At 39.5% G+C, this 18510-nt stretch overlaps 1 protein-coding gene across 1 annotated transcript in view; it reads left to right on the forward strand.

Annotated features, from left to right (window-relative positions):
- Positions 1–18510, forward strand: part of grin2aa (glutamate receptor, ionotropic, N-methyl D-aspartate 2A, a) — a 132288-nt gene that overhangs the window by 80518 nt on the left and 33260 nt on the right. Inside the window, exon 4 of the mRNA XM_057346461.1 lies at positions 1784–1898. Coding sequence (XP_057202444.1) covers positions 1784–1898 — 115 coding nt within the window. The remainder of the gene's footprint in view (positions 1–1783; positions 1899–18510) is intronic.

Genomic DNA, 18510 nt, shown 5'->3' on the forward strand with positions numbered 1-18510 from the left:
TTTTAATGTACTTAAGTAAACAAATTATATTTCGTTTTTTAAATGTAGTGGAATAAAAGTATGATGCTTTAAAATGTAGTAAAAAGAAGTAAACTTTTTCCAAAGTAAATACATTCCGATAAGGTATGTATATTCGAAAAGGTAGTTGAGAGTAAATTACTCAAGTACTTTACACCTCTGCTGTAGTGTATATAAATATAAATAGTACCTGATTGTAAACCCATAAACCTGTAAATTCCAAGGGAAAAATTCAACCTTCAATTCTGCACACATTCTTCCGTTCATTGCGTTCATTTCCCCCATACTGTATTTTCCTTCTATTTCTCACTTCCAGTCCACATGACAAAGGTCTAGCAGTGGCAGAACATAACAATGTAATGAGCACAACTCCAACACTCCTGCGGCCCTAAAGCTCTATTGACACATTGTGTCCAGTATCTGGTTTCCTCAGTAATTGGTAAAAGGAGCTCTGCAGGTGTGACCGGTGTAGTGATCCAGGGCTCACGATCTAAGCAGCAGCAAAAGGGAACTAGAAAAGGTGTGAAATGTGAGGGAAGGTCTAAAATAAATACGGAAGCCCATTGTGAATGGAAACATAGGTCTTGTAGCGGAGGAGAGCGAAGATTATCGATTCTCTTGCTCTCCACAGTCTGATGTAATTGGATTCAACGATATATCAAGGGTGAGTGGGCCTTCACTACACCCCCCTAAATGGGACCCCAATCAATTCAACAAGCTTCTCTGCCATTCAGTCAGCGGACGCCCACTGAGGCCGATTTCATAAATCGATCATCGCGCTGCACTTCTAATCCCGCTCACCTGGCAGTTCTGTGCCATAAAACTTTCCAGTGGCCGCCGCACCCACGCCGCAGTCCTTGTTAAAATTGCTGGCTCGTCATTACTGAGAACGATGGGCAGTCAGGTTTGTGTCAGCCTGGGTTTTGCCACTCCGGTCTCTGAGGTAGACCCGAAGACATCCTAGTGTGAAATGTGAGAAAGCGACATTGTGTTCTTCGGTTAAGCACACTTAAAATGGTTTGACAGGAACGCGTGCTGTTGAACGCTGTGAAAAGTGATGAAAACAGACTCTATTTACGTGGGGTTGGCATTTTGGCACAACACCTTGTTTACACCAGATCATTCGATTTTTTTGTGTGTCTATATTTAAATTTGCGATCTCTTGAGCAGAAGTTATTCTGGGTTCAAAGGTTTAAATCTGCTTCCATTATATGACAAAATGTGGATTAATTAATTGAAAAAATCTCCAACTGTAATGAACATGACTGTGTATGACAAGAATTTCCTACAGTTTGTTACTTTTTTCAATTCTGCAGCATGCATACATGTTTAAGAATGAAAAATAAAACACATTTAAGATTAAGAAATGAATGTCTGACAATTAAAAATGAACCAATCTTTCAAAGAAAGCTTTTCTGCATTATATCTGCACCCACGTTCTTTCTATTTCTTTGAAGAAGAGGACAAAAGAAAGAACGGTTGTAATTCATGTAGATTTCATCCGATACTAATAATAACTCGGGCTGATTTTTCATCTTCGGCTAATGTGACATCTGATTTAGGTCAGTCATTAGTCTTCAGACGGCTCATTAATTCCTTCTTTTGTCTTTCTGCGTGTTGAAAATGACCTTCATATGTTATTTTGATCTTTTACGTATAGAACGAAAACCATTAGAGTTCTTTTCTGGTGCCTTCTGCGCCAGATAAGATTTGCCTCACCTGACCGCTCTATTTCTGGACCTCATGAGCTCTCTGCTTCCTCTAGGTACATGATGAACGTGACCTGGGACGGCAGAGATTTATCCTTCACGGAGGACGGTTACCAGGTGCATCCCAAACTGGTGGTGATCGTGCTGAACAAGGACAGAGAATGGGAAAAGGTAAGCCAGATCCGACGTGCGAGAGAATACGGCTGACCTTCCAAGCTGCGTCATTATAATTTCATTACAAGTCCTCCGAGCGAAGCGTCATTAACAACTGTTCACACAATATTAGTACCCATGAATCCGCCATCTTAATTACAGCCTGGAACGGTGTAAAAAAGTGTGTCAGTGCAGTAATTACATCAGCCGCACGCACACTGACAGAGTCGGCAAAATTGGAGGTGTAATTAGGGCATGTTTTTATTCCTTCTTGGACCACAATCCACCCCGAGTCGAACCCCAAAACACAAACATGATTGGCAATGCACACATGCAAACGTGTGCATCGGTGCAGGTCTCATGGATGGACGCATCCCTCTTTTTTTTCGCGGTTCAATGAAAGCAGAGCAGATAAAATAATTGTAACAGCAAAACAATGGGAGAAATTGGTCTGTGGGGTTTGTTCTGCAAATCAGTCAATATCGGTGGGAGTCTAATTGACAGAATAAAGCTCTCAGTGAGAGACAGACCCCGATATGAATGCGCATCCATGCGGCAAAAGGCCGATTTGCTCTGATAGGACCACTTGATTTTCTGAGTCTGAAAACAACGGTAAAGACCACAAGACTGGTCCGTACTGTTAAAACATCCTAAATAAATAGCTTCATTTTCAAGGGAACCTGCACGCTGGTGGTTTGTCTTAATATAGCATGCTGTGGCTCATTAAACTGCAGTCGTTTTGCAGATATGGTATTGGGTTTGTATTACAGTAGAATAAAACACACTAAATTAGCTCCCAGGGGTTTTTGGACCTTGTTATACATTTGACTGTTAAAGCGTTTGTTTGGGCTTTATTACAAAGGCTATTATTTTTCAACCTGTCCTGACTGTTCTCTGAACTTCATCAGATTCAGCCTAAATTAAAAGTGTCCCACGTTAGTCAGCTCATTTGGGGCTACAGAGTGTTCCTACTGTAGTACTTTAGGCAGAATATAACAGATGGCAACACTGTCTTTGTTAAATTCCTTTTGTTGTCTAAAAAATGGATGTGTTGCCAAAAATCTATTTTTGTGACACTTAAACGGGACTAAATTAGCTTGGGTTCTGTTTTCTGGTACAGCGATAGCATCACGGAGTGATACCATCCTGATGTCATAGTGGCCCCCAAACGTATTTAAAGAATTAAGCTACATTTACAAATTGTAAATATCATTAAAGTCATCAAGTCATAGTTCACTACAAAATAAAAAATCTGTTATCATTTTAAACCTCTATGACTTTCTTCTGAAGAACACAAAAGAAGATATTTTGAAGATTGTTGGTAATCAAACATAGGCGGTACCCATTCACTTCTTGTATAGACACAAAACCAATGTAAGTCAATAGGTTCCGCCATTGTTCGGTTACCAACATTACCAACGTAAAATATTTGCAAACAAATGTAACTTTTTTCATTTTTCCTGGAGCCACCCCCAAAACTCCCTTGACAGGCAAAAATATAAAAGTGTGGCCTTCGTGTCAAAATTTTCAAGAACTCTAATATAGTCAAATGATATGATTCTAATCTTTACCTGGCATATAACATTCCAAATGTTGATGCCACAATGTGTAATAAAATTCCCCTCTACATTTTTGCATGTATAGTATGGGCTCAGAATGAATTGTGTGATGGGACGACTAATGACGGCCGACTCGATCGTTTCAATTTCTCTAAAAATAGCCTTTGACTCTTTGCACTCTGTGTTTGCCAGTGGCCATGTAAAAAGCGCTCCGCCCACCTTTTATCAGTGCGCTGACAGACGCAAAGATCAAGCTGCCATGGTGCCAAATTAAATCCACATGAAAGTAATTACATTAATTAATTCCATGTCAAGTTGCCTCTTGTTGATGTTGATTAAAGCCGATAAAACGTTGAACCGAGTGTCACTCTGGCTGTGTGCTGTCACATATCGTATTTTACATTTTGGACACAGTTTTGGAAACGGATGACTAGAGGTGTCAAGAATAGAATTATAATTGAATACACTAATACATTTGACCTCATGACCGGCTCGCCAGCTCCTGAGCGTCTTGTGCACATGATGCACAGGTAATATCTAGAAAGTCCTTTCTTGTTCTGCAAGCTCTCATCTGATTGGCTGTCATTACACAACTTACAGTAGTGCAGGTATGCAGGTTTTTCTAATCAGTTAACTTGAAAACAAATTATGTTTACAAAGTGCCATGTTGAGTCCTCAAGGATGACGGCAGAGTTGCGTGTGCAGTGTGTTGCTCACGGAACATAACTAGAATGTAATGCTGTTTGACACAATACTATGTTGATATTAATCTGACAAAGCCTATTCATTAGTGTGAACTGCTGGCTGAAGAAAAGACAAAAGCATTGGACAGATTTACAGCCCCGCTGTGCTGGAGCAATATCTCACACTTTGCCCTGACGACGGACCCATGTGACTAACCATCAGTGTGCCGCACATCGTATAGCATATTGCATATTGTATTTATGATCCTGCGTGGCCCTGCAGCACCCCTGATTTCACAGTTGCACATATTGAAACTGACGTTATTGTGAACGTAAAGTCACCATGTGCATTAGCAAAAAGAGAAAGATTTTGACTCGCCAAGTTTGAGACAGTAGTGTCCTTTAGAGCTGCTAAATGTTGTAATAAAATTCTTAGTGTTTGCCTGTAAATGTCACAGTCTGTGTGTTGAACAGTGTTTATTAAGGATATCACAAGTTTGCAGGCTGCCATGAAAGCAGTTTACAGAAGTACATTTACAAAGTATGTGATCGTGTTTAGTCTGCAATGAGGAAGTGCATCTGTTTGTTCTCTGTGCATTGTGACTGGCAAATTTTTGTGTTGCCATTATGACGCAGTCAGTTGTGTCTGTCAACTCTGAGCTTTCAAAAGCTTTTTAATACATGAATTCATTAAACAGATGTGAGCCCAGAGAAGAGCGTGCAAAGACTCCTGATAAGGTGCTTTGCTGACTGTTGCTCAGAACTAACAGGCTATTTTGATGACTGTATGTGTTCTGTCTGAAGATCGCAGGAGTAATTGCCCTATTATTCATTCAGTCATAGATTTCGATGAAAAATACAACCCAGGGTTAATAGATTGTGTTATGTAATGGATTGACATTCTTAAGTGTGACTTTAACATCCAGAACTGCCCAAATACTTTTTTTTCCCGGGCACTGTATGTAAAAGTTATATAGTCACTATACCATGGTAGCACAACTTTTTAAAGGTTAAATGAAAAAACATAAACCTACAATAATTCATAAAGAATATTACTTGTGAAAATACATACAGTACTTACATTTACTAAAAAATCCTGTAAAAACATTTTCCGGCAGCTGAGTAAACCGTAAATAACAGTTTTTCCTGTAAAATAACATGTTTCCCCCTGTTTCCATAAAACATTTTTTTACATTATATGTAGAAAAACTGTAAAAGACAACAGAAAAATTCTGTAAAATTAGTTTTTTTTATAGTGTACCAAATCTACACAACAGACAACAGCCTTAGAAATTACACATCTTTGCTATTTTGTAAGCTTATAATAAATCAATAATAATTTAGAATGGGTAAATTGGCCTCAAAGGTTCGACCTCACCAAACCACTAATCATTTAGCATTCAAGCCAAACATGCAGCGCTGGCAAGACCAGGTTCCAGCAGCTGTGTTGAGGGCCGGTCTGAATGCTAATTAGAGATGAAGGAGTGATGAAGAAGGCTCCAGGACCCGAGGCCCGATAAGGCACGCTTCTGCGGGCTGATTGTTTGGGGCATGACTAAGCTACACTTTGTTTCTGTTTTGACGCCAAGCGGGAGAGAAGGGCTCTCATGGAGAGCCAGGAGGAAAACATGACTGGCTAATTAAAACAGATGAAGTCTGAGCATCTTGGCTGCTGATGGGCCTCTTCCAAGCCTGGAAGTGACTGCTACATTCAGAGGCCACATGGCCCATCAGTTTGGTCTTATAGGGGCTGCAGTGTATGTGTGTGTGTGTGAATGTATATGCATTTTTGAAAATGGCAGGAATTTTCATAACCGTGTGTATTGGGGTCACTAGCTAAGTGCAGTTCTTTATCAAATTTATAATACTGCAAAAGTGTAGGATGATTTTTTATTGTTTTTTCTACATTTTAGAATCTAAAATTTCAATAACACAAATGGAACTATGGGAATTATGAGCCAAAAAATGTGTGGAATTATGTGTGGAAATATGACCAAAAAAACTAAACTTTGTAATATTTTATAAACTTGATTTGCAAAATGTATTCAGTAAACCTAAATATTTACCTGGAAATTTTGCATTTGCCAGACTCTCTTATCCTAAGCAATAATGTATGCAAAGCTATACATTTTATCTTTCTGTGTTTTAGCAATTGGACCCGTGACCTCAAGTGGCATGCTTGAGCTAAATGAACACCATCAAGGGCCATTTGAGCAGTTACAACATACACAAGTGTTAGAACGGTGTAAAGTGCTACTGCATTATATATATGCATAGTTAAAAATTAACATTAAAATCCAGCTTTGTACCTACATATTCATGAAACACTTCTGCTCTCTCTTTGCATGTGTGCCAGTAAAGTCCTGAGACCTTTAAGATCTTGTTGTTGGCTTTACTTGAATGCCACCTGTGTCAAATGCTTAAACCGTGCATTTGTTACTGCACCCGAAGTAAACATCCGTCAGCTAAGACCGGCTCATGCCTGCGGCTCTAAGCGCTGATAATATTGCAGCCAGTGAACTTTGAAATCATCTGAACCTTGAGTTAATCAAAATCTGATCCTGAGATCTGCAGGACTTTGGATCGCTGTAGTTTGCCCTTAGAATTTCATTATTGACGGAGCTGCTGCACGGGGCCATTGAGCTGGACCTGTGGGCACCTTCGCTAAGAGATATATTTATCTGAGTGATCTCTCCATGACAGAGGATTGACCGCCAGATGGGGGAAAGATTTGACACTTTGAGGGGCGTAATTGCTGGTCAAATAACAGTCAACATAACACAGTTGCTTTCTGTTCCTCTCCTGTCACACACATGTACACACATAGACACAAAACAAAGGAGTTTATTGCTCACTATAGCAGAGGTGGCGGGATACCCTGGGGACTTTTTTGGAATAGGCAATCTGTGGAAGGCAGTTGTTGTAAACTGTGCTGGTGAGAAATGGATCTCTCTGCCATTTTTGCCATCACACACTGGAAAATGGCAAAAGCAACAAAACTTGTGAATGCTGGGGTCTCACCTTCTCACCTAATATTTAGTTTTAATCTTTAGCTTTAATTAAATTTAGCTTAAATATTCTTTTGAATATTCTAAAAAGGTGCTATTTATTAACAGTAGTAAATGGATTAGCTAACATTAGCTAACAATGAACAATTTAGTTTTTCAGCATTTAATAATCCTTGTTAATGTTAGTTAATGTCAATACAATTATTCATGTTAGTTCATGGTGTCATGGTTCTGCCCCACCTTGTCTTGCTTCTCTTGACCTAGTGGCAGAACCATGACAGAACCTCTTGTTTTACGTGGCCCACTTGGCCTTCCACATTCTCTTTCTTTCCGGTGTGGCGTCTCTGTTCCCGCCATTTCGTCTCCTTAATTGCTTGTTATTGGTTTCATGCCCCACACCTGTTCCCCCTAGATTTGTCCCCTTATTTAATGCCCCTGTGTCCTCTGTCTTGTGCTGGATCATTGTACTGTTGTCGTGTTTGTGTAATGTGGGTGAGTTCCTGTCTTTTAGTTAGTCTTTATTTTGTAGTTATGTGATGTGTTTTAGTCTAGTCCTGTTAGTTTAGTTAGTCCTTGTTCCTGTTTCCATGTTTTGTTATGTTCCCCATCGTGGGTTATTGTTTTCTCCTTGTTTTATTATATTAAAGTATTGTTTAACCCCTTACCTCCCGTCTGCACTTGGGTCCTCTGTCTCTCACCTCACCCGAGTACCGTGACACATGGTGCATTAAGTAAGGGATAATGTACAGGCATCCGGTTGTTATCGCAGAAATAAGCCCCGACAGTGGGATCAGGACCCGACACGAAGCGCGTCCTTATCACTTGCCACATGAAACAAAAACTGGACATGAAATGAGAATTTGAAATATTTTATTAGGTCATTTTCACCAAATGTAGACCTTCCGTGAGGAAATGTTGTTTACTTTCTTGGTTCTTGGCTCGTGATCATAGGGGAACCACTTGTAGTGCTATATAGAACCATATTGTGGCGCTTCAGTGGTTCTTCAGCGTTCTTTGGGATGACTGAGGTGCTACATAGAACTGCTGAAGAACCATACAGGGGCTTAACAGGTTCTTTATATGGAAACGGTGTTATATAGCACCTCGGTCACCCTAAAGAACCTCAGAAGAACCTCTGAAGCACCAAGATATGGTGCTATATAGCAGTAAAAGTGGTTCCCCTATGATTACGAGCAAAGAACCATTTTTAGTGCTATATAGCACCATTTTTTTTTAGAGTGAAACAACGTTCAAATGTCACCAACAGGCAATTTGGTTTAATCATTTGTAAATTTAATGAAGAGAAATGAATTATATGAATCACACTCAAAATTGCACTGAATTATATTATCATATGTCAATAATGATTATATCAATAATCAATATCAATGATCATGGTTTCTAAAATCACAGTTATTGTCAATTCCGGTATATTGTGACATCCCTAATACTTTGTTATTTTATTACACTGTTAGTTTATGTGATAGGCTACTAGTTCAGCACTGCATTCTGCAGTATATTTCAGGTGAAAATGTTATCAGTTTCTGTACCATTTGTGAAACGGAACTAGAACCAGAACTGAAGTAAAGAATTGGAAGATAGACAGGATAAGACAGTATACAGTATAAGAGAAAAGGGAGAGAATAATATAAGGGATCAGAGATTTAGAGAGAGTGAGACTGAGGCAAGAATTCTGCTGTCTGCACTGGCTTTAACTTATCCATGAAAGATAAAGTGTAATTCTTTTTAGTGAGCCCGGCGCGCTTCTCTTCACCTCTGCTGTCCGTCATACTTATGGCCCTGCCCCTCTCCATCTCCACCCCTCACTACACTGACAATCACATCTCTGCCCTTCATACTGACTGCATTTGTAGTAGAGATAGTTGATGATGTGCTTGTCTGCTGCCTAATTTAACGCACTATCAAATCAACAGAGTTTGACTCATGGGATGGTCAAAACTCGTTGAATGGTCAACAGTGAAGTGCTGTGCTCAGTCTGATAGCGACAACTCTCATTCCTCTAATCAGTGTTCAGTGTGCTGAGCAAGATAACTGCAGGGCTATGGAGATGCAACACAACTGGATCCTCCTACCAGTGCTGTGATTTTTTAAAGACATTTCAGAATCAGAATCAGAAAGAGCTTTATTGCCAAGTGTGCTTGGCAGTGTTGGGCAAGTTACTCTGGAAATGTAATTAAATTACTGATTACTTATTATTCCTATTATTCCTTTTAAATGTATCAAGTTACTGGTCTGATTACTTTATTTCAAAAGTAATTAGTTACACTACTCGTTACATTACTACCCCCACCCCTCAAAAACACAAAATAACCTCTTTAGCCTTCTCAAGACTAAACTTTATTGGGAAGTGCATACTCTACTCTACTCTACGCTATTTCGCTTTTTACAATTTAAATGATAAAACGATACAACGGCAACGATGTAATGCAGCTGTAACGTATAGTTACCTGGGCTTGGAACTATAATCTAATTACTATTTTAGGAATTATAAAATTACCAAGACCAGGTATTTTTATTTAAAATTTTTAGGAATTATAAATTACTCCGTTACCAAAAAAGTAATCAAACTACAGTAACACGTTACTGCCCAACACTGGTGCTTGGACACACAAGGAATTTGTCTTAGTGACAGAAGCTTCCAGTGCACATACAAGGCACAGGTAACAAAAAGTAAAAGTAAAAATAAATATGTGAGAGACAATACACATTTGACAAAAATGACAATATTAGATAAAAGGACAATAGGCAATATATTGTATGTACAGATGTGCTATATACAAATGATACTGTATATATATACACATGTTTTTATTACACAGTGTTTCAAAGAACATTTAAGGTAGATGGCCTGAGGGAAGAAACTTTTCCTATGTCTGGCTGTTTTGGTGCTCAGTGCTCTGTAGCGCCGACCAGACGGCAGCAGTTCAAAGAGAATGTGTGCTGGGTGTGAGGGGTCCAGAGTGATTTTGCGAGCTCTTTTACTCACTCTGGATGAGTACAGTTCTTGGAGAGTGGGGAGGGTTGTGCCAGTGATTCGCTCAGCAGTCCGGATTATCTGTTGTAGTCTTCGGAGGTCAGTTTTTGCAGGACCAGACAGTTATGGAAGTGCAGAGGACGGATTCAATGACAGCTGAGAAGAACTGTAAGCGCAGCTCCTGTGGCAGGTGAACTTCCTCAGCTGGCGAAGGAAGTACAGCCTCTGCTGGGTCTTTTTGACAATAGAGTCAATGTGAATGTTCAACTTCTTGTCCTGTGAGATGGTGGTGCCCAGGAACCTGAATTACTTTACTGCGGCCACAGTGCTGTTCATGATGGTGAGTGGGGGGAGTGCCAGGGGGTTTCTCCTAAAGTCCACTATCATCTCCACTGTTTTTAAGGTGTTTAGCTCCAGGTTGTTATGACTGCACCAGACAGCCAGCTGCTCAACCTCACTTCTGTAAGCAGACTCGTCACTGTCCTTGATGAGGCCAATAACTGTAGTGTCGTCTGCAAACTTCAGGAGCTTGACAGAGGGGTCAGTAGAGGTGCAGTCGTTGGTGTACAGGGAGAAGAGGAGTGGGGAGAGCACACATCCCTGGGGGGCACCAGTGCTGATGGTACGGCTGTTGGATGTGAATTTACCAATTCTAACTAGCTGTTGCCTGTCTGGCAGAAAGCTGGTGATCCATTGACAGAGTTTGGTCTGGAGGAGTGTTGGGACGATGGTCTTAAAGGCTGATCTGAAGTCCACAAACAGGATCCTTGCATATATCCCTGGTCTGTCCAGATGTTGTAGGGTACAATGCAGACCCATGTTGACTGCATCATCCACAGACCTTTTTGCTCATTAAGCAAACTGCAGGGGTCCAGTAAAGGTCCAGTGATGTCTTTCAGGTAAACCAACACCAGTCTTTCAAATGACTTCATGGCCACAGATGTTAAGGCAACAGGTCTGTAATCATTGAGTCCTGTGCTTTTGGATTTCTTAGGGAATAATGGGAATAATGGTGGAGCTTTGAAGCAGGAAGGGACTTTGCACAGCTCCAGTGATCTGTTGATCACTGCATCTTTAGCAGATGCTTTTATCTTTAGCGACTTAGGTTACGTACCTTACCGTAGGTTTCATAATTGGTGCACACAGGCAACCAAACCAACAATATATAGCCTACGTGGTCCACCCTGATTAGTTCATAAATCTCAACAGTTTTAGCATTTTGATCTACAAAATATTGGATGAGTAATGTTATATATACAGTATATATATATACAGGTATATATATATATATACAGTATAAAAAACGTTCACAAATGATTCCTACGTTATGGATGTGACATTTTGATTTCAAAACTTGAAATATAAGGAATCATCTGTTTATATTTTACTAAATCTCTGATGATAGAGTCCAGACATCAGAAAAATATCAGTCTATGGACAAATTTTCTATTTTAACAGATTTAAAAATTCATGCGGATGTGACAAAAGAGGATGCACATTTTTAAGGGACAACATACTTTGTAGGATTTCTGTGAATTAAAATGTACAAACCAAAAGCAATCATACCCAACAAATGGTGAAAGGATGGCTCTTTATAGACCCTAAAATAGTTATTTTATGTTAATTTTCATGTGCTCATTTATGAGGAATGTGGACCGTTATGGATGTGACAGTTCATTATTGATGTGATTCTGTTGTTGATTTTAAGTTGTGAGCAGCTTCTTTAATATTTGGTTTTAATTATTCTATTTTCATTTTGTTTTTATCATACAGTATGTAGTTGTGTGTGTGTGTTGTCTTTTGTTGTATCTTATCATGCCGATAGCACCAAATGGGCATGGACTGCTATTGGTGCACCCTCTTAAAAACAACAGCAGCATAAAAAAGTGCTTCTGGTCACACCAACCCCGGGTTAAAAAAGAACAAAAAGTATTGAACTAGCGTAGTCTTTTGAAAACATATCTCTTAGCCATTTATGTAAATGATCTATCCATTCACCCCACTGCTGTAGTTTTTTCTACACCATGAAAATCTTCATCAAAAGGAAATGTGACAGCCCAGGTATCCTAGCTGTTATCCAGCACAGCTGTGTAACCGTAATAAAAAGCTGCTGTAGCGCAAAGTCAAGCATATGACTGATCCTCTGGAGGGATTGGAATGTGTGCCTGGGATGGCTTTTTCATACTGTGTAATTATTAGTGTCAGCATGAGCTCTCTGCTTTGGCAAACAAGGCTAGAAGACAGGCCGCAAACATTTAGGCAGCGTAATGCAGGTGTGACCAGCGGCTGCTCGTGCAGTCGCCCCACAGCTGTCTGTCAGTATTGAAAATAAAGTCATCACGATTCATGCACAACTCCCTCAAGAAGAGATTTTCACTTGAGCAAGAGAGGGATAAGAACACGGCTGTCTTGAGACCAAAGCTGTTTCTTGTGAATATATGTTTGCAGAGATAGCATTTGTAGAATGGAGGTATTGAATGGCACTTAGTGGAGGTACTTTTTGCATTTTTTACTTAAAGGTGCTGCGTGTAATTTTTTGGAGTATGTATTGACAGAAATGCAATATAATATACAGTACATAAACATGTCTTCAGAGGTGTATAAAGACCGTACATAATAAGCGAAGTTATGTTTTTATTACTTAAGAATGAGCTATTTCTATCTCACCATGGGTCCTCTTACATGGAATTCGCCATGTTGTTTCTACAGTAGCCCTAAACAGACAAACTGCTCTACAGAGCACGTTTTGTAAATACTAGGGCTACCAATGTTAACGCGTTAACGCATGCGATACATTTTTTATAGATTGACACGTAAAAATATTTTACGCAATTAACGCAGCATCCGTTTGTTTTGTCATTCTTTGTCTAGCGTTACATTATATAATCACGCTCTTATTGATGTAAAGGCTTTTAAACCACTTAAGCATGATTTGAAACAGTTGCATTGAAGCCTTAAGTGTAGATAGACAGCTTCTAGCTGTGGGACGTGGAAAAACGCAACGCGACAGCGCTCCACTCTTGGTGTTGGGTCCGTGTATCTTTTGGTGATTTGTTTTTCAGTTTGAACTTGAACAAACGGGAGTGAGAAAACGGTGCCATTTTCGTGAATTCGACTTGATTTTTCGTTTTCAACTTCACGGATAAAAAATGAATAAACAACCTGAAAACTAGTTATTCACATGTGGGCGGTATGAAACGCCCCTCATCAGTTAGCGTGTTCAAGTTACGTCTTCGGTTGTCCCCCGGCTCCATGAATGAACAGAATACAGTCCTCCGCTGCTGTACAGTGGGGATTCTTAAAGTATGTTTCATTTCTCTCATTAAACAACCGTACACAAACCTTGCAGGGCAGGTCCTAGACTGGACTTTCCTCGTGCAACCTAACGCATTTCATATAAATATTTATATCACAAATATTAATGTTTTTCGAATCCGCATCTTTCTAGCTCTCCAGGGTAAAAGTTGCGCGAGACACTGGACAGCACCAAGCGGATTCATATACTTATTTTATGTCATTCAAATTTTGCTGGACTCTAACAAGTCTTTAAAATATGTAGAACGCCTTTACATTTTGTTTTTGATTGTCACTTTTACTCTAGCCCGTAAGGCCGTGTAGCAAGTTGCCCGTGTTGTGTAATTCATTTCTGGCCGAATGCTTCCCTCAAGTAATCCGTTGTGTGGGGTCAACTCTGTCGTACTCATCTCGGCCTCTTGATATTGCCCATATATCTGGCTATCCATGATTATTTAGATACTATTGTCCAGCGCAGTAATGGAATGGTGGCCTCTCAGCGTAATCCTCCTATCTTCCTGACCTAACCGAGACCTGCGGTGAAATGGCCCGGCCACAAAGCCATGGACTCTGGTAGCACAAAATAAGCAATCCCCTTGTCCATTATTCAGGGGGAATCCAAATGCTGTACTGTAGCATTCAAACCGTACTGCTGTCACCCTGAAAAACATCCTTCATTTTTCAGTGTTCCTCCTCAATTTAGACAGCCAAAACCACACAACTCCCGCAAGCCTTTCCCACCAATGTGCTTTTCATATTGTTCAGTCAGTTCTCATTTAAACGTCGAGTCATCATTGAACCGTGCCAGGGCTATGTCAGAGTGAAGCATTTTATACGTGTGAAGTGTGTTGGGTGGATTGAGTGGCTGAGATTATCCATTTGACCGTATGAATCTTGTGTTATATTACACGTCTATTAAAGCCATGTGAAGCTTTGTGTGAAGAGCAGACTGAAATTTTACAATAAGTTGTACTTTTGTGTTTCATGGAAGTCAGTCGAAAGGGTTTGGAATGAGAGGAGGGGTGCATAAATGATGACTGATCTTTCAGTTTTGGCTGAACTAATCCTTTAAGTGATTCGGATAGGATTAGTTTCAAAAAGTATGTTTTGGTTACATTTGTTAATATATGACATCTGTGATTTGTTACACGGAACCTAACTTCAGTGTGATATTAAGTTTCTATATAGAAAGTTCAATTATATATTAAATATATAGACCACTTTGCAAGATGTAAACACTTTTTATTTATTTTATTTTTAAATCTTAATATGAAAATTATATATCAGGAAAATTAAATATAAAAATTAAATACAAAAAATAAAATGTAAAAGATTAAAATTGATTTATAAATAAATATAAATAATTGTGGATGATGCTGATACAGTGGCCACCCTAAGCTGTCTGTGATCAGATGCCCCTTTAAGATTTATTTTATTTTTTGCCTCGGATAGGACTACCCAGAATGGGATTACCCAAAAAGTTGGCTAAAAGATCCAAATCTATAATAAATTTGCACCACAAATGTGCACGAGAGCCCAGGTGAAAAATAATATACCCACAGATGTTCTTATCCAAATAGGATTAGATTTCTCAGAGCACCTCCAAGTGAGCCAAAAATAGTGGGCCAAAAAAAACATTGTTCCGTCACGCAGACATGCTCAATTTGGGCACGATTAAAATCACAAAGTACGTCAAATTTACGTAACCCCTTCAAGGAAAACTAGCAGGCTTTAGACACACATGAGATAAATCCTAGCCTGAAATAAATGGATGCCCTAGGTTCAAGTGTCATTAAATAGAGTCAAACGTCATACGTAACTGGACAGGTCAATGCGGACAGCAGGTTCTGTGGCAGAATTGTAGCCGAGAGGCAGTTCATCAGAGAATCTATCTGATTTTAATTAAAGAGCCATTTTTGTAACTCGTGACCGGAGGCTATGAAGAAAATCACTGTGTAGCATCTCATGACGCACATTAGAGCTCCATTGTCCTTTTTTCAACCGTTTATCTTACTTATCTCTGCTGCTTCTCTGTGTCACAGTTACAAAGAAATCCCATGAAGCTTTACCAGTACTGACCTATAAATAATCAGACCCTCACGGTTTAAAGCCTTTTCGTCCAGATCAGAAGTTAACTTGACTAGACTGGCAGCTAGAGAATCTGTTGTACTTATTGTCTCATACTGGCTAAATGATGGATCTCATACCCAGTTCGGACTTATAACTACTGCTGCTCGCACCAAACACACAGACTTGTATCGATGGATACAGCCCACCAGTCTGATGAAGAGAATACAATTGTGTCTCTCTCCATGCTAAATGTATTTGGTTCCTATTTGAAAATACAGGCCACTGAGCAACACTGAAAAATGAAATGTTGACATTGTAAAACATTGATCAGTTTATTGGAAATAGAGAAACAAACTCCAGACAGATTAATAAACAAAACAGCAACAGTGTAAACAACTGGACAAGTTGTACATCAAACAGTGCAACCAATTAATTAGGGCCCAGTGCATGCTGGGAAGAGGGTGAATGGTATTGGAAAAAAACATGCTGCAAGGCTCAACTTGTTTACATTTTTACAGAGTTTGCAGATGCTTTTTCAGCTTTTTTTCAAATTTTATTAACATTTTTGTTACCAGGGATCAAACCCTTTGTGGTGCAGACTAGAGATGCATCGATATATTGGCAAATAATTGGTACCGGTCGATAAAATCACATTTTTCACACTATCGGCTGATAGATTAAAAACAGTCGATGATCAGGGCTGATCAAAACATATCCTGTCAAACAAAATAGGACAGGAAAATGCAATGAATTTGTGCACGGTATAGAAAATGTTAAGAAACATCACCAGTTTGATGTTGAATATTAGTCATTATATGAAGTATTACCATTCAGAAAGTTAAGAAATATTTATTTAATCTTCAGAATCGGTATCGGCAGATATCACTATGAATAATCGGCCATCGTATCAGTGGAGAAATTAGTATTGGTGCATCTCTAGGGATGTAACGATTCACCGCGAGCTGTTTGAAAATCGATTATAATATGTGACGATTCAAGTCGGTTGAATGTTATAAGAATCGCAATGCATGTTTTGAACAGCAGTGGCTGCTGTGTTAACTGCAAACTTGGAAAATGTGGATATGCTGATATTTCTGTCAGGATCAGCAGGAGAAGAACCCAATTGCAGGCAGCGGTTAAGGGGTTAACCCCTTCACCTCTACCTGCCTGCATTTGGGTTCTCTCCCTTGTCAAACCCTGACAGTTTCATTACCAACACCTGTCCCATTGTTATCTCCCTTGTTAGTTCTCCTTTAAACCCTTGTTAGTTCTCCTTTAAAATGCCCTCGTGTCTATTGTCCTGTGCTCGTTCGTTTTGTATTGTTACCTTACTTGTTCATCGTGCCATGCGTTTGCCTTTCCTTACCTAAACCTACCCTTGCCTTGCCTTGTAAGACGTTTGTGACGTTGTTTGTATTTAGTTTATTTTTTGCCTCCTCGTGGGAAGTGTTTTGTTTTGTTATTTAGTCCTGTCCTTGTTACCCCATCGTGGGTTTTTTGTTTTGTTTAAATAAGTCTTGTTTTTTTGTTAACCGAGAATTTATTTAAACAATAAACACAAAACAAGAACCCATGAGGGGGTAAAGCAAAAACACAGGTAAACAAAAACGAAGACTGACTAAACACTAGACTAACCAAACACTAGACAAAAACGAAACTGAACACTTACTAGACAGAATGACGGAATACACAAAGGACACTGGCATGGGAAGCAGGAAGGCATGGAACGCAGCAAGACACCATATACAATACACGAGCACAGGACAAAGAAACAAGAGGGCATTAAATAGGGCTAGACAAACGAGGGATAATGATGACACAGGGCAGGTGGGAAACATCAGACACGGCAGGGAAGCAATACATGAAACGAGAGGGGCGGGGCCAATGACAAGACACGAGAAAGTACATGAGATGTCAAAACATAAACAACTCATGGCTTTCTCACATAAAACCTAAGGGCTCTGTCCCAATCCTGCCACACGACTAGAAATTCAGAAACAAGAGGGCAGGACCGTGACAGAAACACTGAAGGGAAGCTAAATGAGAGAACGAAACCGGAGAGAATGCATATTATGTTGTGACCGACAATAATATGTTTCTCTCAACACAAAACAAGAGGCTCTGCCATGGTTCTGCCCAGGGGCAGATCCATGTATGGGGGCCCCAGCTATGCACCATTTTACTTTACTGCAACCCTTATTTTTCTTCCTCCTCAAAGCACACAACTTTTCACCCCCAGTCAAAGTGACAGGGGAAAACTAAGCTTAATAAACACAGATACTGACTAATTAAAAAATATATAATAATGAATTCCCAAATGAAAAACATGGGAAAAGTGTCTTAACAAAACACTTATATTGAAGTTCTAAAACAAATTGATGAAATGAAAACTAAAGTTATATAAAGCATTAAATTTATTCAAACAAACAGAAAAGTTGAAAATTTTAACATAAGCCTTTTTTATAAGACTTTTTAGCCCATAAGTAACCAGTCTAACTAAATGAGCAAAGCTCATTCACACCCTACGTTCTCTTGTAGTTCACTGAGCTTTGAACGATTCACTGATCTCTTACATTCTGTGTAAACGAATTGGTTCAAAGGAGTCATTTGTTTGCGAGTCGTTCTGATCGCAATGTGCGTTCATACTGGCGAACTCGCTGTGTACAGAATAACGCTGATTCAACGAGCCAACTTCACAGCTAAAAACATTATAATGATGTACTGTCACGGTTCTCAGGGTGAGACACAGAGACAAGGACAGAGGACCCAAATGCAGACAGCGGGTAAGGGGTTAACACAAACTTTAATAATAACTAAAAATACAAAACAAGGACCCACGTGGGGGAACATAACCAAACAGCAACACGGACAGGAACTAACTAGACTGAAAATAATAACATTTGACATGAACACTGTAAACTAAACTAACTACACAACAAGAACTCACCACAAAGACAAACACGACGCAACAGAACAATGATCCAGCACGAGACAGAAGACACAAGGGCATTATAAAGGGGA

Source organism: Triplophysa rosa, linkage group LG11, assembly GCF_024868665.1.
Source record: "Triplophysa rosa linkage group LG11, Trosa_1v2, whole genome shotgun sequence".
NCBI lineage: Eukaryota > Metazoa > Chordata > Actinopteri > Cypriniformes > Nemacheilidae > Triplophysa > Triplophysa rosa.